At 24.6% G+C, this 27,170-nt stretch overlaps 1 protein-coding gene across 1 annotated transcript; it reads right to left on the bottom strand.

Moving 5' to 3' along the window:
- Positions 1-10,572: 10,572 nt before the first annotated feature.
- LOC145835996 (mitochondrial inner membrane protein OXA1L-like) lies at positions 10,573-26,732 on the bottom strand. Its single transcript, XM_082943772.1, has 8 exons — positions 26,683-26,732; positions 20,465-20,659; positions 19,839-19,910; positions 19,505-19,691; positions 17,810-17,989; positions 15,876-16,046; positions 15,443-15,577; positions 10,573-11,006 (listed from the first exon to the last, which is right to left on the bottom strand). The coding sequence occupies exons 2-8, from the start codon at positions 20,566-20,568 to the stop codon at positions 10,839-10,841; spliced, it is 1,017 nt and encodes a 338-aa protein (XP_082799898.1). The 5' UTR covers positions 20,569-20,659; positions 26,683-26,732; the 3' UTR covers positions 10,573-10,838.
- Positions 26,733-27,170: the final 438 nt, after the last annotated feature.

The raw sequence follows: 27,170 nt of genomic DNA, 5'->3' as shown, positions 1-27,170 counted from the left end.
ATTAATTGTTTAAAACAGTTTATAAGCTAGCATCTATTTTAATTGAAATATTTAGATAAAAATTAGTATCTTCAGCAGGTTTTTTATTAGCTGTTAAGTCTATTACATTTATAATGTAATCTATTTTTAAGCTTAGTTGTGCAGAAAGTGGTGCTTAAAGATTTAACATCAGTAAATTTTAAAATTCTCAGCAATTACTGTGTGCTATACCATTTAATAAAACTTGTTTTTAGCTTTAGTAAAACCAATTTTTATAAATCAGCAAAAGTTTTCAATACATCAACTTTATTTCTATTCATTCCTTTTTTGAACTTAAACCGTTTACCTTTTTCAATCTACTTTTTTCTATTTATGTTGTAAGCATACAAACTTTTTTTGTATTTGCTTTTATACATATCTTTTGACAACTTAAGACTAAACATCTTTTAATTTTTTTAAATCTTAACTTAAACCTTTATTATTTTGAAACCTCCTAGCTGCTTTTGAAAATAAAAGATTACATAAGCTTAACTTAGAACAGCTGATTTTTATTTTTTAAGTACATATATTCATAACAAAATGTATAAAAAGTTTAGTCTTAAGTTTAAGCCTAATATTTATTACTTTTCTAGTGCTTTTTCCTCGCTTCTAATATTTTTTCAAATCTTAAAAAACTAAATGACAAAGTCATAGGCTGAAGCAATGTTTTTGTATAAATTTTATGAAAAAAATGTTTTAGTAATTGACTTTTTTATTTTCTTAGAATACAGTTTATTTAATTAGTACTCAATCATGTCAAAGATAAGGAAGTGGAATGATAGTTAATTAAAAAATAATTATAGCATATAGTGTTAGGGGTGTGAGATCAAATTAACAGACTTTAGGGGTGTGGGACATCAAAAAGGTTGGGAACCACTGGCTTAGTGCATTGATCTTTGCTAATTTTTGTTCATACTATTAAAACTTTAGTAACAAAAATATGTTTTTATACTGATTTTTATTTAAATAAAAAAACACATAAAGATTAATAATTAGGCTAATAAACATTTTTCAAAAAAAAAAAATGTATTACTTTAAACAGATGAAGTTATACCTATAAAAATTGAATTTTTTAGTACATAAATATAATAAAAGCAACTTTGCTAATTAATATTGCTACTTAGCCAAACGCTGGAAAATTAAATAAAAAAATAGTTTCAAATGTTTTAGTGTCTCGGTTAACTTTAACTTTTTGTTTATTACTTAGATTAGTTTTTATTAATTTTGTAAAATATAAAACTTGTTCTTAAAAAGTAGTGTTAGTCTATAATTTTAATATTTATTTAAAAACTTTAACTTGTTTTAAATGTTACACTCAGAAGCAGAATTAAATAAACTAAATTAATTTTTTTAGTGTGATTTAAGTACAGTATTGATCTCATTATTTTTCTTTAATAATCTGATTCTAAGATATTCATTATCGAGTTAAAATAATTAATCGTTATAGTTTTAAAATTATAGTACGGCGATAAAATTAGTATGAAAAATTACACGAAGCTTATAAAGTATATTTAGGTTAACTTATAAAGTTTTTTTAAAAGTAAATATTAACATAATTTGATCAATACTTAAACTACGAGGCTTTTATATGAAATTGTTAATTTGTTTGAATTGTTGTTCTTTGCGCTTATAGCCTTTAAAAAGTCATTGGTTGAAAATATTGAAATCTTAGGTATCTACTTTCGTGATCGAGATTCAAATCTGACCAGTTTAAGGAAAAAAGTTAAATAGTTTTTGTTATTTAAAAGTTTTCTTTTCAAAGTTAGTCTAGCAAGTTCTATAGATTTATAATAACTTTCTATTTGATAAATTTTGCGACATTCTGAACATAGATTTTTCTTTCGATCATGAAAAGTTTTTCAAATTTTTATTCTTTTTGTTTCATGTAATAAAACATTGTTGACCTTCAAAAAAGTGATTGAGTTTCTTTGATTCAGATGTTTTTCTCTTGATAAAAATTGCTGAAGTACTGAGCTTACAAAATGTTAAGTTTATGCACAAGCTTCTTTTAATTCATTAACAGATTAATAAACTATGATTTTACAGGTTTTATCTTTAAGAGCGTTTTAAAGTATTAATACTTTATTTTAAACTATAATGTTATACTATAAGTAATAAATGATAAATTAAAAAGTTTAATCTAAAAGTTTTAAAAATAAAATAAGTGAAATATTGATTTATAAACATGAGTTTAAAGTTTTTTTTTCTGTAGTTTGATTAGTTTTTTAATATAATTAAACAAGTTTAAAATAAAAATTTAGGGATGTCACAAATAAAGAACTTTCAATACTGAGCATTCAATAAGTGTTTCATGTTTATATTTGAAATTTCATGCTCGAGTAATATTTGTGAATCCAAATGATTCAAAATAGAAGTTATTTAAGGTACAAACAATCTATACAAATGAATAATGAAAGTAGTTAAATAATCAATTTACTTCGAATTTTTTTTGAAAATCAATTAAACTTCGTATTTAAATTAGTTTTGCAATAGTCTTTAATTCAGCTACTTTAAAGTGTCTAGCAAAATTGTACAATTAATTTGTTAAATTCTATTGTTTAATAAAACTATCGTTATATTTTAATTTTTTTCAAAAATTAACTGTAACCTGTTTGTATACTAAAATTTCCAACCCGCGCACAACTCCCACCCGATTAATTTCACCCGATCAATTCCTAACCAGATCAAATCCCACCCGATCGATTCCCACCTGAATTAAATCCCATCCTATTACTTCTCACCCGATTAATTCCCGACCGAATCAACTCCCAATCGATTAATTCCCATCCAAGTTGTTTGTCACTTTTGAAAGGATCTTTTTTTTTGCACAACGTCATTTTCTAAGGGGTTTCATTTTTGCACGAAACGTTACTTTTGCATGATGTCACTTTTGAACATCACGTCTTTTTTGCATAGATGACATTATTTTTTACAATTTTAAACGTTATTACTTTAGTAATATATTTAAAACAAATCAAGCTAAGTTGAATTTAAGCTTCATAAACCTTAAAAAATCAAATAAATCTAAAACTATTTTTATTTCTATTATACACCATTTTAATTTAATTAATATAAAATATGTTTAAACCAAAATAAACTTAACCTAAAACTAAACTTTAAAAAAATATTTATTGCTGATTAAAATTTATCTTTAAGTAAGATGTTGAAAAATTTAAAAAGTATAATAAAACTTTTGTTTTTTTTTAATTTATTTAAAAGAAATCAATTTAAAGATGAATTTAATTAATTTTAAAGTTAAAAATACAACATAAAAAAGATGAACGCACAAAAACACGCACGAACCAGGGTTTTTTTAGAATGATGTTAAAATAAAATCCTTTAAGTTTAATTGTACAAATGTTAAGAGTCTTAATAAAACTTTTATTATTAAAAACATTTTTTTGGTAAAATAAAACAACAGTTTGATTGTTTTACTTATTTTTTGCTAGTTTAACAGTGTAGTAGTTTTGGTACTCTTTCTTTTTTTAAATGTTTAACTCATCATTACAGTTAAAACTTTGCTTAAACTTGTATATTAATGCCCTTTATATTTTCTTTAGACTTAATCTTAAACTATCAGTGTATATTAGTATTTTAACATAAAAGTAAAGTTTAGTCAAAAAAGTAGTTTAAAGTGTTTTAGTTTATGATTGTTTGCCCGTATCGTTTGTAAAAGCAGTTTTAAGCAATAAATTAAAATACTTACTAGTTTGTTGCACAGTTTTTACCAAGACTCGTGTGAAAATACTGTTATACATTTTATGATAATAACTTTATGTTATACAACATCAATCTACCGTACAACTTAGAAGTTATTTGTTGTAGAATGTATGTACTGGTTTTTGTTTTAGTGTGTCTTTTAGTTTTTTTTGTTATACAAAAAATTCGATGTAATCTTATTATTGTTCATACTTAAACATATAAACAAGCCTCGTAGTTTAAGTGTTGATCAAATTATTTTAATATTTACTTTTTAATAAACTTTATTGTACCTAAGTGTACTTTACAAGCTTCGTGTAATTTTTCATATAAAGATATAAAAAAAAGCATTTAAAATAAAAGGCTAAAACTATTTAAACTTACTTATATTCTTTTTTGAAATATTTTAGCAAGTTGTAATCTTAAAAATTTAAATTTAACCTAAGTTTAAAATATGGTATAAATTTTGTAGGTTAAATTCCAAATAAATAAAAAAAAGTTGTATTGTTTTTATTGTCAGCACTCAACTTGTCTTGAAATGTTATCAAACTCTCATTTGAGAAAGTTGTTGCTTTAACAGCGTATTATAAGTGTGGATATTATGACCTGGTAAAATAAAAACAATGAATATCAAAGTTATAATAGAAAAGTTAGTCCAAAAAACAAAACTTAAATTAAACAATTTGTTTCTTGAATCGTCCGGCCGTATTTTTATAATAATGAATTTCAATATGTTATCCAAACGGTTGCATTTTTAAAAAAGTTGTAGTTTTAGGTAAGTTTAAATAAAGTACGGACTCCGGAGTCTTTTAAAACCAACTGCGCCATTTAAAACTAAAAGTTTTGTTTATATAAATTAAATGGTACAAAAAACTTTAAGCTTCATAAATACGGTTGCTTGAAACTTTTACTGTTATAAAATTTAGTGTTCTGACAAAATCAGTGTTTAAATCAAAAAAAGCCTTACATTTGCACCGTTTTTGGCTACGTCTGCCATAATTAAAAGCTTCAAAGCTTGTTATGCATTTGAAGTTTTCCTAAAACTCAGATAAAATTGTGATTCAAAAAATTAGTTGTAAGATAGTTTAAATGAATGCAACCACTTTACTTAGTTTAAAACTGTACGTACATGTTAACATTTTAACATTTTTGATTAAGAAATACTTCTAAATCTATTAGAATGGTCAAAACTATAAAAAACAGCAACGTTTATTGGACTGAAATCCTTATACGAGCTTATTTAGTCTTTGAAAGAGATTGATTTGCTTAATATGTGTTCTAATTAATCATTTACAAAACTTTTTATCAAAAGTTCGTAGATAAAGAAATGCTCTAGTTATAATGATGAGACAAACTTATATGTCTAAAAATTTGGTATTTACGTTTAATACTGCAGTTAATAGATTAAAAAAAAGTATTTAAATGGTAACAGAAAAATAAAATTTAGTCACAAGAACAACCTAGAGAACCTTAACATTAAAGACGCGTACAAAGTTGCACTTTTGAAACAACCAAGTCTTAAGAATCTAGACTATAGAGAACCTTTTTCGACGAATAAACTAAAATTAACTTAGCTAAAACACCAAACAGTAGTTTTTAGAGGGTTATATTAGTAAAAGTATATTTTAGTAAGATGATGAATCTTTGTTATTTTATATATATATATATATATATATATATATATATATATATATATATATAAATTTGTTATTGTATAAAAATTTGTACTTCTATTGCATTTTTAAATTTTTGATTTTGTTCAAAATAGTATTTTAATTTGTTTTAAATATTAACTGAAACGTCTGTTTGTTAAGTATAGTAAAAAAAAACTGTTTGTGTAGATTAGTAAGTTTTATTTTTGTATATTTAATGGTTTTTCCTAAGTTTTTAAACTTTTTGTTTTTAACAGAACGTTGCTAATTAAATAAATGATGAAAGCTTTGTGAATAAATAGTTTAATTGGTATTTTATTAGACAGTTTATTTCTGAACTATATAGCTCTTGATTGAAACTTATGTTTGCTTAGATTAATTATGTGATATCCTTCAAGCTACAAAAAAAGTTTACTTAAAAAACTGATAAACTTGTTAATAACAGTAATTTTTTTGTTCAGACAAAGAAAGATTTAATTATTATTAAACTTTTCATTTTAATGCTTCCATTTATCATGGAACTAAAGTATTTAATAAAAATTAAAAAATACATACAACTTATGAAACAAAAATAATTTTTTTCTGTTTTAGAAAAAATTTAAGGAATGTCGAAGATCCTCAATTATAAAATATTAAAAAGATAGGTGAAAACAGTCGTATACTAAAGCAAAAGTGTTTTTGTTAGAAAATGGCAAAAAAAAATACTATGTATGTTATTACAGTAACCTCTCGCTTATTTACGCACATTGTGTCTACAGAAAAAGTGCGTAAAGATATGAGAGATCGTAAAGATACGAGAGGTACCTAACATACTTACTATAATGACTGTTTTTTGATATTGCTTTTAGTTAAAAGCAGACTGGGCATTTTCCCACTTTTAACAATTTGTTTACTTAATTTTTAATATATATGAAAACAAAAGATACAACTATACATACAGTAAAAAAAAAGAATTTAAACTTATATAAAATAATATTACTTGTAGAAAAATTCTACTAATTTTAATAATTAGAAGGTTTTACCTTTATTTATATGTGACTTATTTGGTACTTAAAATTTATATTCTATTCTACTTAGCAAATTCAATTTACAATTAAGCATTTGTTTACAATTAATAAATGGTTTGGCGTCTATATTAAATTTTGTTTTTATAGCCTTTTACAAAAATATGCATTTGGTGCTGTAATGGATTTCTTCTTTAGAGCAAAAATATTTAAAGTATAACAAAAATGTTAATACTGAAGTATAACTAAATGTTTATCAATTAGTCAAGAAACATAAGTTTACTAATTTTGAAGATATAGTGAGGTGATTTAGTATTTAAAAACATATATTAAATTTAAAATATACAATAAACCAAATTTTTGTAATATTAAAAAAAACTAAAATTTTTAGCTTTTGAATTTTTTAGAACTCTAAAATGCGTAACTAAACGAGAGTGCGTAACGTCACAAGTGCGTAAAGATGCGAGAGGTTACTGTAATTTAAAACAAGGAACGCAATTAATTTAAATAACGTAACGAAATAAGATATCGTAATTTTAAGAGTAATTGAAAAATAGTAGTCACTAATAAAGTAACGGTTTTATAAAACATATGTTTGTTGGAAAGACTTTATTAAAATTTTCTAAATTAAACAAACTGTAGTCTGTGTAACTATACTTTTAACCTTAAAATAATAAATAAATAACATTTAAAAAGTCTTTTAAAAGACTGCTTACATCTCTACTTTATTTAACTGATGATGTTAAATGCTGAACATATGTAGTTTTATGTCTTTTCATCTAATTTGGATTTGACTTAAATTTAGTTATAATGGTAATTTATGTTTCAGTATGTTACACCTCAGACGATACATATTATAAAAGTTCTTGTGTACTGAGTAGAAAAACTCTTTTAATTACTAAAATATTGTTAACTTATTTACACATATAAGTGTAATTGCAAATAAAAAACAGTTTAAGTTTAAACCCATCACAACAATATTAAAATAAATTCTTAAAAAACAATTAATTTAATCTTATATGTATCTAAAGTATTAGAATTGTAGTATATAGACAACTGCCTTAAAAATTTTAAATAAAAAATAGATAAATTTAGTTTTTTTTCAAGTTACTAATTAAATAAAAAAGTTTTTTCCTAATAATTCTTAATTTTTAACATATTTACCATAGTGGCGATGAGTGTATAGTCAAAAGTTAATTAACTATAGCATTTAAATTAAAAAATTATTGTTTAGCGTTCTAGTATTTTTATATTTTTAACAAATCTGCCTCGTTATATTACAGGACCTTTTGATTTTATGAATAAAATAACAAATACTCAATCTAAAGTAAAACAACGTTTATCCGTTTAGGTATTATTAATCAAATTAAGAAATGGAAATATTGAAGAATTTTTAGATTGATTATAACTTATTAATTATAATTAGTATTCTACCGTATCCATGCTCCAGATCTGGTCATAGCTTGCCAATATATAGATTTAACTATATTTTATTTTCAAAAATATACTCAAACCTGGCTCCGGCGAGATTTTGAATTGAAAAAAATCTTTTCTATCTAGTTCTAGTTAGACCTAAACTTAGATTAAAGACCACAAACCGACTAAGTTTATTTTAAATTGACCTAACTTTTTTTTAAACTTAATTCAGGTCCAACCGAATCCAAATAGGATTTCTATAAATTAAAATCCAGCCTGGACAAAATCGAAACTATTTTTAGGTAAAAAGCTGGTTGGATCCAGATCACAGTAAGCTATGGCCAGATCTGACCGGGTTCAGAATTTAGATCTAGTATAACACTAATAAAAAATTGTCATGTGATAAACTCAAATTGAACAATCATAGATGGTGTTCTACTAAAAGTTGAGACATCTCTACGAGAAACTCTAGCTGCTAAAAACACATCAAATAAAAGGTAATAAATAAATGGATTTTTTTTCAACTTTAAAGTATACCAAGGGCGTGTCTTAAGTATAAGTGTGGTTGTACTTTTTTTTGTTTAATAATAGGATATTTTCTATAGTTAAAAAAAAGCACTTTTTAAAGTTATGTACGTGTCTACTAAGATGTAAAAACATTGGTTTATTATATTTTAAGTATTCAAAATATTAGTAATAAAATAATGATAACATAGTTTTATTCAAAACATCAAGCTAAAAATTTGTTAGTACAGATCTTAACGAAGCACGTTCGCTGGAATGTATAACAGAAACATTTTGTACAGTATTTTATTTTTATTTTACAGACATATGTTTCTCTGTGTTAAACAAATTAACACACATAAAGTTTATTAAACAAAAAAAAACGCTCACAATATTTAGTCCTAGGACCTGAAACACGAGGAAACTGTTGGTTATTAAATTGCACACACTTTGGATTCCTTGTAATGTATTGTCCAGGACAGTTTAACTTTCTTGCTGTAACTAAAATATTTTTTACGGAACTCCATTGAACTGTGTCAATTTTTTTAACACAGAGAAACATATGTCAGTTCAACAAAGAAAAAGTATTAAGCAAATTATTTTAGTAGCAAAATGTTCTTAATCATTTATCTTTACTTATACTTTAATTTTATCAGATAGATTCATAAATATTGTTTTGCTTCATAAGCTCATTTATTTAAGTAAAGCTGACAAATAGATATATATTGTTTAGTTTACAAGAAGTAGACATTAACTGTTTTTCAAAACTTTGATACAATACAAAATAAATTCTCAGTTTAAAACATACAAGTTTTAAACAAGTTTTATTTAAATCAAATATTTAAATTTTGTTTTAAAGTCAATGCTTCACATGTGATAAATACAAAAAGTAAAGCTTAAAAAATAAAATGAAGATAACTAAAAACTATTTACTTTTACTAAATCATGAACAGAAATAACTAAAACTGTTTAGTGTATTAAGGTTTTTGCACTAGTCTTAAACTCGAATTCAACCAAATTCATTTGAAATAATATTGTCATGTTCAGCGCAAATGTATACAAGTTTTTCAGTAAAAGCCTGCTTTATAAATACTTTAAATGTATTTACAAAACTTTTACTTACTGAAGATCTAACTTTAAATATAAATTTTGAATTCCCTAAATTTTTATGTAAGTTTTGGTCGCTTTAAACTTGCTCAAACTGCTTTTAAAATTTGAAGTGTAATAGTAATTTAGTTAGTAAAACAATCTTTGTTTTTTTTGTTGAAAAGGAAAATTTTAATTAAAGAAACAAGGTTACAACAAAAATTAAAATGACACTGGCGTTTTCTATTGAAAATTACTAAAAACTACGGTTCTAAGATGAATCTTAACGTTTTAATACTTTAGTAAAGGATTAAACTACCAATGTTAATTTTCTTCCGAGAATAACTAATAAAAAAAATTCAATTAATCAAGTAGTGTGCTTTTTACTGTGGTTTATTAAAAATAAACAAACAAAATAATATTGACTTTTCGCAAGACTTCAAAACCACAAATTCCTATTTTCAGCTCAGAGCTCGACCTTTATATGGAAGCGTCCTGTTCAGGCTATTTTTTGGAGAAGAAAAATTGTTCCCTTAGTACGATAAAATTTTTTTAATCTAAGAATTATATTTATTTACGTTTTTAAGCCATCATTTTTGTTGCTTTATAATTTAGTTATACTTGACTGTTACCACTGTTATATTATCTAAAACTCAGTAATGAGCTCCGTATCCCCAAGAAGACTATGTATTCCGTTAACATAGTAGCTACTTGTAAATTTCTAACTTCTAAAACGAGGCTAAATTGGTATAATTTAAAAAGGTTTAATTGTTAATATTTTTTTTGATTTTATTATTACTGAAAACTTACAAATTTAAATGTCCTTTTATTTAATACTTAATTGTTATTACTATAACTTAAATACTAAATTTAAAACTGTACATTTATATTGGAATTTTACATAGTAATAGTATAATATTATCTAATCTACACTTTTCCTTACACTTTTTTTAGTATTCATTACTGAAAATGTCTTAAAAAATTGTTCATTGCACAACACACAAAACGAAGACTTTATACGAAGTTTTAATCTTTTGAACTATAAAACCAACTACTTTTATCTAACTCAACATTTACTTTCGCAAACCAACGTAACAAATAATATAATACTTCTGTATTTTTAAGTCATCTAAACTCTAGTGCTTAAACTTAAAATAAATTTAAATTAAATAAATAATAATAATAAATTCAACAGTATATTTTAATTTCAAAATTTAATTTGAAACCAATAATAATATTACAAGACAACAGAAATTAAACTTTGTAGATTTTGAAAGTAATAGAAAGATTTCCTAGAAGTAAATTTTTAATGTTCTAACTAAAACAAAATACTTTAAAACCTTTTGTTAAAAAATACTTCTCGCATAATTGATATAAAACAAGAAACACAAAACAAAAATTGACTAATAAGATAAAGCTCAAGTGTCTACAGTATTGAAGCAAACAATTTTTTAAACAATCATTTCCTACTCATTTTCTGTTCGTCACTGAACTTTTTCATGGCCTCCTGGTGACGTTTAACCTTTTTAAAAGCGCTCTGCATTACTTCTTGCTGTTGCTTCATCAGCAACATTTGTTGTGCAGGCGATATATTCCTTTTTGCAGGTATGTTAAAGTACTTTCGAACCTGTAAAAAATAGTTTAGCTTTAAACTAGTATGTTTAGTAAAGAACTTTATTTCTTTCTATTTACATTAAACTTTATTTTATTAAACATCTAGTTGTGTAGATTTTTTTTTTTAAACATATTCATTTTTAAGTAATAAGAAAAACATTAGGCTCGGAACTTTTTTTGATTAATTATGTTAAGTTAGAAGAACATGTTTCTCAAAAAAGTATGTCAACTGTGTAAAAAATTAATACATATTCTATAGCTTACTTTATTGAATAACTTTATGATCTTTTTCATTGTTATATCTGAAAACTCAAAGTAAGAGTATTAACCTATGATAAAGTAATATTTTGATAAAGTACTCATACGCTTTCTGTGAAATACATTAATTTTTTTTACATTCTTGAGAAAAATTTAATTTTCAACAGTATAAACTAGTCTGTTATATAAAACCGGGAACGGGTCAGAAAAGCACGGGTGACACTAAGCACGGGGTGACACTTTAGCACAGAGTGACAATTTAGCACGGAGTGACACTTTAGCACGTAGTGACACTTTATCACGGAGTAACATATTAGCACGGCGTCACTTTAGCACGGAGTGAAACTTTAGCATGGCGTCACTTTAGCATAGACTAACACTCTTTTTTATGCCTACGTGACATTTTTAGTGTTGTGCTTAAAATTTTAAAAACAAACTATGCAACATGTAGAATAAAAGTTAAAAACTTTTAAATATGTTAAAAGTTAAAGTTTTAACTTAAAACCTATATTATCTTTTTATAATAATATTGAAACAGATTAAGAAATTTTATTAACTTATTTACCAAAACATTTTAACAGAGGCATTTTCAAAACTTTTAGTTTTATGTTTTCAACATAAAACTATTTGTATAAACCTAGCCACATAAATAAGCTCAAGGATTTTTATACCATTTTAATTAGCTTAAATTCATTTTAGTTAGTAAATATTATTAAATATTGATAAATAAATTGCCTTCGTTTTTATAAAACATCGATAACTAAAAACATTAAAATTCATATATGTTTGAATATCGCAATACAAAAAGATGTTAAGTTCCTCTACTTCTACATCTACGTGTGTCGCAAATTTTAATACGAACGTATGTGTTATAAGATTTATGTATAGACTACTGCAAAGGTGAATAAACTTATTTTACATTTTTTTAATATATATAGCTTTTTTTATTTTAGAATTTTAATTAACAGCATAACTAAAAGTTTTACTAGCAAAACATTTTTTTTGATTTTTCAAGACAATAGTTTTAAAAGTTTTAGGATTCATGTTTTCATTTTTTAGTTTTTAAGCTTGGTAAATATAAAAAACTTGAACATCATTTATAGGTATAGTCTGAAAAATCTAATAACATAAAATTACTGACTTAGAAAAAAAAAATTACGGCTAAAGAAGTTTTCTTAACACAAAAATACAAATAAACAAACGTTAATTTGATCAGTCTACTTAATAAATTTAATATTATTTAAAAACAAAACTATATTGTAGAAACTTTAGACAAATCTGACTGTGAACTGAAAAAAAAAATAAGAAAGGCTATAAAGCTTAGAAATAACTATGAAATAAAATATAAACCAAACTATTTATTCACAAAGATTTCATCATTCACTTGACATCATCAATGTAATAAACGGTTAAACAATATAATTGCGTGAAAACTGAAAAAAGAATAAGAAATCACTTAAACTATTTTGATAAATATTTTATATTACTTTTTTAGTACAAATTATTTTGTTGCTGAAGTTACATCAAAGGTCATATTTCTTTTTCTGGCTCTAAGATGAAAAAATAACAGATAGGACAAATAATATCGCGGAAGCAGCTTACCGAGCATTGTACTCTGTACTTAACGTTAGCCATCCTAATCTTTGGAGTTTCATTGATGTACTGAAAATCACCCAAAATTTCCGAGATTTGGGTGTCGAGCACCTTTTGGCAGGAATACAACCAGATCCTAAAAGAATAAGGTTCCGGCAAGCGGACGAATGGGTGTTTCATCTGGTTTCAAATTCTAATGAAAATGATAACACACTGGAATTCCTACGCGGAATACAGTATAATTTGAGTATGGATTAATAAATTTTTGTAAATTTCTTTTTTGTCCGTTCTTCATATAAAGTTTAAACTAACTTGTATTTTACATTAATAAAGTGTTTAATCCAACCTTGTCAACCATCAATAATATTTTATTGTGTGTATTAAAATCGTATAATTTTAAGAACTTTAGTTCAAGTATTAATTGTTCAATTACCAGTTAATTACTAAATTTTTGTTTTCTAGTACTTTTTTGGTATTAAGTATAGTACTTCTCAAAAATATAGCCTACTAAAGATGTTAAAACTTAATACTACCTACGAGTGATTTCTCTAATTATAAATCTTAATTCATTTTAAAAGACTACCAAGCTTTGTCTTAAATTTACTCCTTGCTTAACTATAATTTAAATAAAAATAACTTTGGTAGATATACTTCCCTTTAATTTCACAGTTTAAATTGCCTAAAATTCTTAATCAACAGGATGCTGAATAGGTAAAGTAAAGTTTTAAAGATTTTAACAAATATATTCTTAATTACTATTTAATTTGATTGCATAAAAGTATCAAATGTACTCAAGTGAAGCTGCGCTAAAGTGTCACTCTGTGCTAAAGTGACGCCGTGCTAAAGTGTCACCCCATGCTAAAATGACACTCCGTGCTAAAGTGTTGCCGTGCGAAAGTGTCACTCCGTGCTAAAGTATCACAATGTGCTAAAATGACGCCGTGCTAAAATGTCACTCTGTGCTAAAGTAACGCCGTGCTAAAAAGTCACTCTGTGCTAGAGTGACGCTGTGCTAAAGTGTCACCCCGTGCTAACGTGTCGACCCGTGCTAAAGTGACGCTGTGCTTTTCTGACACCTACCCTATAAAACCAGTTATATAAAAATACAACCAAATACTATATCAAAATTAATTTTATGTAATTATACTTCGACTAATTTTAGTAAACTTTTTGTTGTGATTATTACTAATAAAATAAAGAGCCTGCTTCAATAACGGATTTAAAAACTATTTTCAGCAATTTTAAACACTAATTTAGTAATTAACTATTAGTATTTAGTATTTAATACAGGGTTGCCAAAGGAATTTTGTAAATTTCTTTAATTTTTTCTGAATTTATTTCAGGTTTTTAAAAACAATTTTTTTGTCCATTTTAAGTACAAAGTTAAGGCCATAGGGAGGTGGGGATAAACCTTGTTTTTTACAAGTTGATCTTATTTTATAGAGTTTTTTTAAGCTTCAAGATGCTTTTTATCATTTTAAAAAATCAAATAATTTTTTGATATATAACCAGTCAAAGTCGGGCCGCATAATAGGTTCCCTATGGAAAGGGAAAATTAAAACAGCGAAAAAAGACTATTTCATTTAAAATCTATCTCCTCCTACACTTTTCAAGCAATCTTCTTTAAACTTTTACAGTCTAATCTTTATACAATAACAAGAAAAACTCACTTTGGTATTAAAATTTTTTTTTGTAAAAATTTTTTTTTTATGAAAAAAAAAACACTTTTTTTTTTTTTTTGTGATAAAATTTTTATTTTTTTAAATTACTAAAATTCTTAAGTAACATTTTTTCCTTTGATTATAAGGAACGTTTTCTGAAAATTTAAAGAAGATTGCTTGCAAAATGAAGGAGGAGATAGATTTTCAATAAGTTTTAAAACTTCCGAGAAAATTCACCCTGAAAAATTTGCGGTCCATACGTTTGTATTAGAAATTTTTTACAAAAAATTAAATATCTCAAAAGTTAAATGGTATTTTTTAATTCTATAAAAACTGGCTTATAGTTTATACTTTAAGCTTTCATATAAATGCCAAATTTATTTTTTGTAAAAAAAGTGTTGGACCCATTATAACGCATTAAGTCAGTTAATTGCCAGGTCCGCGTAACTTAAGTAACAACTCTAGTCGATTGGTTTAACTACATTGAAAAGATAATGTAAAGCTGTTTTAAATATGTTTTTTAATGAGTAAACATATTGATAAAAAACAAAATATTTTCATTAAAAATTTTTCGTATCTAATACTTTTGTTACTTTACACTTAAAAATACTTTGAAACTCAAGGTTTTATTTATGTTTTTTTTATGATTTTTGTTCATAATTCTATGTTCATTTCAAAATTTTTCAAATTCCAGGTTTTTTGTCTACATTGAAAAATTCCTTTTTTCATGTTATTCCAGGATTTCAGGTTTTTTGGCAACTCTTTTAACATATTTCTAATTGTAAAATTTTCAAAATTTACTACATAAAAGTAGTTTTGAATAATAAAAGCTGGTCCTAGTAAAAGTTTGCAACTAATAATATTTAAGTATCATTGTCAGTAGCTTACAATATATATTTTATAAAACATTTAGTATTTTATAATGCTAGTATCCAACCTGTTCATTTCTAAATAGTCGCATTTGAAAAAAGGAATAACAGTTTGAAGTAATCCAGAATAAAAACAGTGCAGAAGGTTGCCACATTATAAAGGGGATCATCGCAAATGGTCCGTACAGCAAGAAATTTCTGAACTGATGCATTTATAACAACTTTATTCATAAACCACCTAACCATTAAGATTTTTAAAGTATGATTTATACTATATGGAACATTTTTTAATTTAGATAACTTGTTTATCTTTTTTCAAATAAGTAAAAATTTAATTAGTATATACTTATAAAAATGCATTTTTTTAATAAATATGTTTTAAGTTAATTAATTATAGTACAATAATTATAAAAAGTATAACATATTAAGTGCTTAAAAAATATTCAATACTCTACTTTAACTGAAAAACAAACTCAATATACATAAAACACAAGTACAAACCATTGGATTCTCAGCCATCGGGCCACCTCCTTCTACAGTTGCAGTGCCTCCAAACCTGATGAGAGAGTGAAGAGAAAAAGCCACAAGTACGGGCAAGATGTAGGTTGGATCGCAAGCTGACAGGTCTGTGAACCACAATGCACCACCGTCTGTAAGTGAGGGCAACTTCACCTGTTGCCATCAGCTAAACATTTTGCTGGTACTTTTAATTATTTATATAAGCTTTAATATCTTCTAAAATCTAGTTTTTTTCTTGGGAGATGGCTAAAAAAAAACTTATAACTTACTAAACAAAAATTATTTTTATTAATTATCAAATTTTGGATTTTAAAAATATTTTTTAATATTTTATTTTTACCACCATAGTCTAATTATTGAGACCTTTTAAGCATTTTCTATTTTTTACAAGTATGTACTTTTTATGAGATTTTGACCTTTAAACAGTTTTTCAAGAACTTGAATTGTCAGAATTTGAATTTTAATGTAACAATGACTACACTGTATAGTTTATTCATATTTTAATTTCTAACAAAGTTTTCAACTCTCAATTTTTTCTTATCATTGTCAACACCTAAAATATACCAATATTAATCAGTAGTTTTAATCAGTATGGCTTAACTAGTTTACTTCTAGAAAACATTAGCTTACTTCTTTGGATTATAAAAACATTGTGTTTTTAAGTTGGTATAATAATTGGTTGCAACAAGATAAATGAAATTTTTATCTTAAACATTTTTGTATCAAGTTATTTAAAGTTTACTATGTACATATTACTAAAAACAATAATTAAGAATATGACTTAAGTGTAGAATTTAAGTATTAATAAGCTACAACATTTAAGGTGAGTCTGACACATATGCTAACAACTGGACAAATTAAAAATAATTTAATTGTTATTTAGTTAGCTAACATTATAACTCATTAAAATTTAAAACTTTAAAAAATAAATTCAATTCTGCTTTTAACAAAAGTTATGTCAAAAGGAGTGAGGCAATTTGAATAGTTTTTGCATTGATCAAATTTGTACCTCTTTAAAAACGAAAATAATAACACTTTAAAATACATAAAAACTTTTACAAAAAAAAAGTTTTTTGTTTGCATAATTTGAAAATTCTAGTTAAAACTTATGTTTATTAAGTTAAAATACAAATTTGATTAAGATAATTTGAGTGTTTTTTTTTAATTTAACTTTTGCACTTTTTTGTTTAGACCTAGTAATCCTTTAAAGGTTAAGGTAATTATGCAAACAATTCCAGGATATTAATGAATACATTTTTAAAACAATAGATTTAGTAAACCTATTTAAAAGTAAAATACATATTTTACATAATACATAGTAAACTTCCTTTTTTAACTTCTGGCCAACGTATTATTCAGAAATACCCTATAGGACTTACTTATAATTTTTTTTTAAGACATACTAAACATTCACAAGCTATTAAATCAATATTTTCTAAATATTATTTAAACTTGCCTCAATTTCAAGTTAAGAGTAAATGTATTCCCGATACAAAAAAAAGGATTAATCAAAAACATTTTAGAAAGCTAATATAAAGTATAATACATTTTTTCAATAAGATTTTGAATTAAGTTTTTTTAAATTCAATTGATACAGTTTTTGGATAAATTTTTAAAAAATTAAAAAAATTTACAACGATTTATTTTACAAAAATTTCATTTCCTATTTCAATATAATTATTTTTAAATATATTTCAATATAATATATAATATAATATATAATAATTTCAATATAATATATTTCAATATAATTTGCAATTTTGGCCAACTGTACCAGGGTGAGTTGGTGAAAAGGATACTAATAGGTTCATTTCTTACTTTTAATTTTCAAGTCATTCTTTTTATTTGCCCTACTTATAGTCATTACTTTTATTTTAACCAAGTCGTCTAAGTGATCAACCAAAGTTAAAACTAACATTGGCCATTTGCCTCATAGCAGCAAAGAAGGACATAAAAATTACTGCAGTTGGTAACATGTAAGGGAGCATTAGTAGAGGATTTGTACCATTTTTTTGCATGAAATCCATCAATTCTTTTTGTTTTCTCTGCTTATCATGCAAATTTGTACACATAGCCATTTCTGTTTGTATTCGGATCTGAAACAGGGTTTTAATTAAAAAGTTTTACGGTTTAAATGTTAAAAATATTTCTATATAAACTAAAGTATTAAGTTAACTTTGTTTAAATATTTTCATTTAAGAAGAAAACTATTTGTCTGTATTTATTTTTACTCTGTTGATAAATGTTTCACCTTGGAAAAAAATAAAACTTATATTTAGTAATCAATAAATAGTTGCATATTTGTTTATTTCAATGTTAACAAAAACATTGGCGAAAGTCTGCAGAGCAACTGGATTTTTGTTTGCCATGAGATAAGCTCAAGTTTAACAAAGAGTTGATCATGTCAATTTGATCATCAGACCACAAGCTTTCGGTAGACTGAGACCAGTTTTGTCCATTTTAGGACTCATAAATCTGTCACAACCAAAAAACTTGTGGTCATCAATCTACAACAGTTTATCATGCTTTCACATGAAGCAACCATTTGCTGGTATTTTAGCAAAAGACAATGCTGACATCACTGATCATTGCCAGTAAATTGGCTGCTTCATGTGAAAGCATCATAAACAGTTTGTAGATTGACAACTACAAGTTTTGCAATTGTGACTAGCTGATGAATCCTAATAACGACAAAACTGGTCTCAGTCTAACGAAAGCTTATGGTCTGATGATCAAAATGGCATGATCAACCCCTTGTTCCATTATTCATAAATCAAATGTTTCATTAAGCTTTCAGTTTCTTTAATGTGTCATTGATGTAGTAAGTAATAATCTAGAAATTTAACGTTTTATTACTTTCATCTACATTATTGTATAGTTTTAGCATTCAAAAGAATAATATAGAACTTGCATGACATTTTTATGCTAATCAAAACATTATAAAACTCAACCAAGTTACTATGTAAACTTTTTAAATAAAAACGTACAACTGTTGCCTTATGAAAACGTTAACAATAAAGTTATTACTACTAAGCTCAAATTTATCTAATAATAAGTACTACTTCATCTAATAGTTAATTTTTACCCTATTAGGCTTGTAACTAAATTTCAAAATTCATTATCAATAGTCAGTAAAATTTTATTATAACTTTTTTGTAACATTATACAAGATCAGATAACTTCATATTTTGTTTTCATTTCAATCAATAATAAACCGTAAAAATCACTGATTAAACAGAAACTCAGATGTTTTACCTAATTTAAGTATAAAATATATATTTTGCATTTGTTAAAATGGCTAACTTAGAAGTAAACAAAAAAAAAACATATCTTGTTTTCACTAGTTAAAACATATTCTATAAAAAATATCAAATAAAAGTTTCGAAGAATTTTATAACCTGTAACAGTTTATTCAATTAACTTTTTTTTGTAAATTAATATTTAAAACTTATTTTATCAATAAGTTTTTGAATGATAAATGTACTTAATGTTAAAAATATGCTTAGCTGACTATTTTAAAACAGAAGTCCGTAAAACTATAATTTTTAAGTTAACATAGAATATCAAAGGATTTTTTTTTTTATATTAGTAATTGATAGTTAAAATTAAACTTGTTCAGGCATGCAGTTATGACTTTTGGTGTGAAAAACTTGCATTTTTGCATAAAATGGTATTGCAACAGTCCGTAGTATAACACAAGTTGTCATGATTGTAGGTATCCATGGCAAACCAATAGAAACATTGAGAACTTCCATTAAGCTTTGCAATAATTGTGAAGGCCACACATAGCCTCCTATACTGCAAAAAAAAAACTAAAATTTCATTTCAAATTATTTTAATAAAAGGTTCTTATAATTATCTATAAAAAACATTTCTAAGTTATTAACAGGCTTATAGTTTTTTTAAACTTGAAGTACAGAACTTATAAATAAATTACTCAATCACCCATAGTCTGCAAAAGATGTTAGCAATTCAGGAGAGGTCTCTGCTACTGGCAAAGTTTCAATAATGTTTGAACTGTTAGAAAAAAATATTTGTAATAATATTTAGTAAAAAGTATAAAAAACCTAACAAAATAGTATAAAATTTAACAACTATTTCAAAGGTAATAGAAACAAAAGTTAAACCTTAATTTGCACTATGCTATTGGAGATAAGATTGAAAGAATAAATAGTTAAAAACTATATAGAATTTTTTTTAAACTTTAACTTCTTCTTAAAATTTAAAAATAGTTTGTTTTTTCTTTTAGTAATAAAATCACTACAATGTTTCTTCTAACTTTTTATTGTACTTTGACAAGCTTTATTCAATTAGGATTGACTTCTTACTTTTCAATATTACTATTGCATATTTTAGTTAACAAATTTGTAAAATTTTGTATCTTAAAATTTATACTAAACATAATAAAAAATTCTTTGAAAAACTTCATCACTTCTAAATTGTTAATCTTATTTTGTTAATTTAAAACTACCGAAATATATATCAGTTCATTATTAAACTAATTTTAAGTAAAACAAACATTTCTAAATGCATCAACTAAAAGTAAAAAATATTACAAATAAAAAAAAAACCTAAAATCAGTAGATGATGATACTGATTCAGGAAAACTTTCAGCAACTTGAATATTTTCATTAATTAGTGTGCTATTATTCAAGCCTTGCAGACTGTCTTGCATATTAACATTGCTAATATTTCTTGAGACTAAACTTGAATGTATGTAGCTAACATTGATTCGAATTTTTGTTTGCTGGGCTAACAATGGAATTCTGTTTCACAATAACATAACTATTTATGTACATTGTTTTAACTAAATTTTAATTTTAGAATAAATTGGTTATATGAACAAAAACAAAGTACTTTGATTTGTTATGTTTAAACAAGATAACTATTAAAATAAATGATAACAGCCCAGCTACAACTTTCATGCTTACAAAATCAATTAGTGCCAATTAATAGCTAAATTGATAAAGTAATTAAACACAAAAAAAAAAGTATAGTTAAATTTTAATCAAAATTTTATTACAAATGAGACTGAAAAAATAAAACTGGCTTTATAATGGCAGATTTTTGAGAACTAACAATATTTTATTTTAAAATTGAAATTTTTTTGGAGGTCACAGTTCTAGTTATGCTAATTTAAGTATACTGAAACTTTATTGGTAATGCATTGCTATAATAAAGACATTTTTGTAGTTAGCTGAATATTTGCAACCTTAAATTCATATTTATATCCTAATGTACCAAACCTTAAGTCGAGGTTGTATAGTTTTAATACTTTATATATGTGGTTCTTGTAAGTCGTCCAAACCTTTATTTTTAATTTAAAAGGAAAAAAAGCATTTCTGACGCATTATTGACATCTGAAGACAAAAAACCTGTTAAAACCGTCTAGTTACGTATTTATTAATGCATTCAATTTTAAGTTAACATTGTATAGTTTTAATACTTTATTTATGTGTTCGTGTAAGTCCTCTAAACCTACATTTAAAATAGCCTGACTTATTGCAGGGTTGCCACCCGTTTTTTCAAATCAGGGTTTGTGCGCAAAATTTTTTTCATTTAGCCTGACTGAGACCAATTTAGCCTGACATTTTTTCAAAGTAAGGAAAATACCCTTTAGAAGTCATTGTAAGTAATGGGGGGCCTTGATTAGTACTATTGTAGTATCCGACTTCAACCAGCTTTATCTCAAACATATTTTGAGCTATAAAAATCTGTAAAAAGCAACTCATAGCTTAGTTACAACAATAAAATAAGACTAAATTGTGATAAAGGTGATTTTCTCCCCTATGCTCTTAACATAACAAATTCAGTGATAAGTTTTAAAATAAGTGATATATCTAATTTATTACTAGTGTAAAAATTTAATACATATTACCAGGGACGTAGCTTGGTAGGTTTCTGCAAATCTACAGAAACGTATACTTATGTGCGAAAAAAGAAGAATCTGCTGTCTTAGCTTTTAGTATTTATTTATGCTTAATTTTGCACTCCTGAGAGATAATTTTGACATATATGTACTCTTTAGCATTTTTAGTGTCGTAAAAAAATTGAACAAATTAAATACATCCAAATTGTAACATTTAGGGCTTTAAAGCTTTATTTGTCAAAAAGCTGCAATGCAAAATTGATTCTAAAGGAAGCTGTAGCTTCAAAAATCAAAATCATACAATTTTATGTTACAAAAATTTGCATAACTTGTTGTTACTATTGACTACGTTAAATATTTAATTTTCAAAACAGTATAAATGTTTTTGAGTTAAATGGTGATTTTTTATACTTATTTTTAATGAAGGGTATGACTTTTTATGGGTAGTTTTAAGTATTGGGTACTTTTAATTGCCTCAATTTTGCAAAAAAAAAGTACCCAATATTTTGATGATGTCATTAACTTTACTTTGGGTAGTTATTAAGATTAAACTTTGTAAAAAAAATAATTTGCTGTCTAGGCCTATGATAAATTCACTTTGTTTATGTTTCTAAATATAAAAATAATTGTATCTGAAATAAAACAATACTAAACATTTCACTATGTTAACAAAACTAAGGATATATAATTTTCAACCTTGATATTTTTTGTGTAAGTTACAATTTTAAATTCAACCACAAATTAAGCTATTTACTTTGAAAATTTTTCTTTTATAGATTATTGAAGACTTTAAGTTATCATATTTTATAAAAATTTCATTATTTTACATGTAGAAGTAGTTTAAAAATTCCAGATTTTTTGATGATTGTTTTTTTAAACACTAGATTTTTTCAACTTTTTTAAATTCAAAAGTTCAAGGTTTTTCCAGTTTTTGTTTAAACTGTCAAGTTCCTGGATTCCAGGTGTTTTGGCAACCCTGCTCAAACTTTAAGGAAGTATTCCTTTCAATATTTAAAAAATAGTAAAAGATGACAATTAAAACCTACTGTACTCTCGTATTTTAATTTTATTATATCAAAAATTTGTTTTGGTATAAAAATCTGTATAAAGATACTTGTAGTTTAGATTAAATTTCATAAAGTTACATCAACTTGTAATAAAAGTGATCTACACCCTCCCTGTACCAAAGGTGGCTCCTAAAGTTTTTTTGAACCTTCTTTCAATTTTTCAAAATTTAATATATTTTTTTAAATTCAAGTCTTATTTACTTTGCTAGACAAAATAAGTGATCAGAATTTCAAGTCATTCTAGGATTTTATATAACATTCCAAGATTCTTATAAGCATTTAGGTTTGATGGCCACCCTTTTAACTTTATTTCAAACTATAAAATAGTAGCTTTTATTGAAGTACATAATTCTAATTCATGTATAACTAGTTCAAATTGTTTTATGAATTAAATTCATCAATAAACTATAAAAGAAAAAATTTCAAAACCATTTTTTTAATTTGTGTTTGAATTTAAAATTGTAATTTTATGGTAACAAAAAATATTTCTATAATTTTGTTAACATAGGGAAATGTTTAGTATTATTCTATTGTTTTATTTTAGATATGATTATTTTCATATTTTAGAAAATTAAAAAAGTGAATTTCTCATAGGCTTAGACAGCAATTTTGTTTTTATTACAAGTTTAAGCTTCAAAACTACCTAAAGTAAAGTTAATGACGTCATCAAAATATTTGGTACTATTTTTTTTTGCAAATTTGCTGCAATTGAAAGTACCCAATATTTAAAACAACCTATAAAAATTCCTACCGTTTAATGAATGTTTTCTTGGTTTACACAAGTGGTAAGACATAAAGAGTCATAGGGGGTGTGGAGCAAATTAAATTGCCTTGTATACAGTTATCACTCGTACCTCAACATTCCATTTTTGATGTATTAACATAACTGCATTTTTTCAGATTAAATTCAATAACATTAGAGGTATTTTAAATTGCTGTGTTCCCGCTAGGACGTTATCACGAGTTATTTCAGATGTTTTAATTTTTGCAGACTCGTAACTTTTTTGAGCTAGCTACGTCCCTGCATATTACTAAACACAATTGTTTAATTTAATTAAGCACTAATTAAAAACATTATAACCAGAAGATTTATAATAAAACAACGTGCATTGTTGTGTTTTATTAAAATATAAAATGAAATGCTTAAACATGAGTATTAAAATAAGTAAAAAATGTTTATTATAGTATTTTGACTAATACTTAAACTTAATACATAATTATAAATTCTAAACTCTAAATAAATACAGTGATTGTTGATGTCATATCAGATTTAAAAAGCTTACACTTAAATTAAAAAAAAAACCTTTAATATTTTGTTCATGTAAAGAAAAATGAATTGTACCTAAAAATTGTACTCCCACAAAACTTAGTACTTATATCCTAAATCTAAGTTTTAGTGTTGTGATTATCTCTAATAACTTTAAACAAACAGTAAAATATATGAATAAACTGTTAAGTGTTTTAATCTAAAAAATATTTGGTATAAAGCCTTTAAATTAGAAATTAAAACACTTCAACCAATCAAGATCTGAAAAACATAGCTGATGTAAACAAATTTAAACAAACAGCTAAGTTGTTGAACTAAACTGTAATGTTTATACTGTATTTTTATAAAGAGTTTTCATAATTATGACGTAAACAATCTACTCAAAATAAAATAATGAAGATTCTTAAAAAAAAAATTAAATTCAACAAAAGGTTTTAAGCATTTATTTTTACAAACACTGACTGATTTTGTCTTTAGTAACTAAATCTTTATTTAGAAATAAATTCACATCCCAATTTGATCTTAAAAAGGTTTCTCAATTTTTTTAATCAAAAATTTTCAAGCATTTGAACTGAGAAAAACTGAGATTCTCAAATTTTTAAATAAAAAAACTGATTTAGCCTGACGTTTTTCAACTTTTTCAAAAAAACTGATTTAGCCTGACTTAGCCTGATTTAGCCTGACGCGCACCAACCCTAATTTTTTTCAGGTTATCAAAATTTTTTGGTCTATTTTTAGTTAAAAGTTAATTTAAAGGTAAAAAACTGTGTTAAATAGTATTAAAAAAAATGATGATGATTAAAAAAAGTATTTATATGATAAATTTTTAAAGTCATTTGAAAATTTTTTACTTAACATGTAAAAATTGTTTAAACTTCCAAATTTTTTAGTGATTTTTTTTTCAAAATTCCAGGTTTTTTTCAAAAATTCCATTTTTTTTTTTTTGCGTAAACTGTCAAATTCCAGGTTTTTCAGGTTAAGTGGCATCCCTGTTGTTCTAAATGTCCTGAACACCCTTATCGTGTGGCTACTTATTAAGCTACCCTGAGTTTTTTATAAAACTAACAAGTACAATTATAATTAACAAAAAAATTAATCAAAAAGCAGTCTCTGAATAAAGTTTAATACTTATATTACAACCAAACTAATTACATTTATACTAACTAATAATTGTTTTCGTATTACTGTTGATTAAAAATCTGAAAGTTAAAAAAAAAGTAATAAGATACTAATATAATACTAACAGCTAAAAGCCACTTGAACTAAAATATAGATAACTACTATCTAATTAAAGTTTAGTTTATTTATTGAACTGCACTAGGAAAACTCGAATTTCTAAACTAATTTCTCTGTAGAGATGGTGTTTATATGTATGTTCTTAATTTTATAATAGTTTAACTCAACTTGATTTCCGGTTAAATGATTTTATAGTAGTCAATATTCAACTATATATAATTCAATCATCTTCAAGTGTCGATTATATTATGACGTCAGAAATGCTTTTTTTGCTTTTTATTTATTTAAAATTAAGGTTTAGACAACTTACAAGAACACATATAAAGTATAAAAACTATGCAACCTCAACTCAAGGTTTGGTGCATTAGGATATAAGTAACTAGACGGTTTTTACGGGTTTTTTGTCTTCAGCTGTCAATTATGATGTCAGAAATGCTTCTTTTTTTTAATTGAAATTAATGTTTAGACAACTTACAAGAGCACATTTATAAAGTATTAAAACTATATAACCTCAACTTAAGGTTTGGTACATTAGGATATAAATATGAATTTAAGGATGCAAATATTCAGCTAACTATAGAAATAATAAAGCTCGAGTTTTCTCATTTAACAATTATTCAATCAGTAGAGAAAACTTGTAAAACAATCATTTATAGCTTACTTTTTTTATTTTTTTGTCCTTAAAGATATAATAAAAGTTATTACAAAATTTTATACTTTTTATCCTCTATATTTTTTAAGTAAGGAAATAATACATTTACAGTTTTAAAACATACAAAATTTAGTAAAAACTTTTAAGTAATATATATTTCGTCCTTTATTTCACATTTAGGTACTTAAAAACTTTATGACAACTTTTTTTTATTAAAATTTTTCAAAGGTATAGAATTATACTTAGATTTTTTGAATGCCTATAAGCACTTTAAATATACATAGAATGAAAAGTTACATACATTTTTCTGTTGTATATTTTTCTACCTTTAAAAATAAAAATTGTATAAAAAACCTGAAACTAATTTGGACATATCAAAACAAATATGTAAAAAACTTAACAATTATCAAATGTTAATTAATAAACTTATTTTAAAAATTTATTTGTTAAATGTTTTGAGAAGGTAGGTTAGAAAAAAGGATAATAAAAAAAAAAATTATATCTAAATTTATATATATATATATTATATATTTGTTTTGATAATTATTAGCTGCAGGTTTTTGAATACACCCAAAATAAATGAACAAATATGTTTGTGATTAAGCAACATTTTACTAAATGACCTTATTTTGTTACTGTTAAAAAAATAACTGAAATTCAAGTTATTAGAAAAATAATTTATTATGTAAATAAATTACCTTTGTAACTTCTGTGCATTTAACCTTATTAGTTTACTACTCAATTTTAACATGTTGTATTTCAATAAAAATATAGATATAATTTTGGTATAACTTTAAGTTTAGATACAAAACTGGTACTTACCCTAAAACAAAATACTAACTATTGTAGTATAAATCAAGATTACCATTAATTAAAGCAATTAAAGTTTATACTTTGACTTATATTAAGATTTTCAAGTATTTATTTTGTAAATAAAAGAAGCTAAAACAAAATTACGAACCGCTGCATTTCAGATAAATAATAAAAGTTGTTTTTATTTTTAACAACAATACTAAAACAAAGTTCCGAATGAAACTAGTTCGTTGGTATATAACAGCAGCATTTTGAAAAGTACTCCCATTTATTGAAAAAAAAAAACAAAGCAAAAGTTCGTACTTTATGTAACAGTTATATGGCTGGTAAAGTTTGAACCTTTTTAATTGAATTATTGTACTTATTTTCTTTG

Source organism: Thalia democratica, chromosome 5 (genome assembly GCF_965202585.1).
Source record: "Thalia democratica chromosome 5, ktThaDemo2.hap1.1, whole genome shotgun sequence".
Classification (NCBI taxonomy): Eukaryota; Metazoa; Chordata; class Thaliacea; order Salpida; family Salpidae; genus Thalia; species Thalia democratica.
The sequence above is the reverse complement of the archived record's forward strand: the minus strand, read 5'-3'. Positions and strand labels throughout refer to the sequence as shown.

Excerpts from the sequence above, each read along its gene's own strand:
- LOC145835996 (XM_082943772.1), bottom strand. The coding sequence starts at position 20,568 with ATGCAAGACAGTCTGCAAGGCTTGAATAATAGCACACTAATTAATGAA. Across the intron at positions 16,047-17,809 it reads CTATGAGGCAAATGGCCAAT|GTGAAGTTGCCCTCACTTAC; the intron begins GTTAGTTTTAAC and ends TGATGGCAACAG. Across the intron at positions 15,578-15,875 it reads CGATGGCTGAGAATCCAATG|TTCAGAAATTTCTTGCTGTA; the intron begins GTTTGTACTTGT and ends TAAATGCATCAG.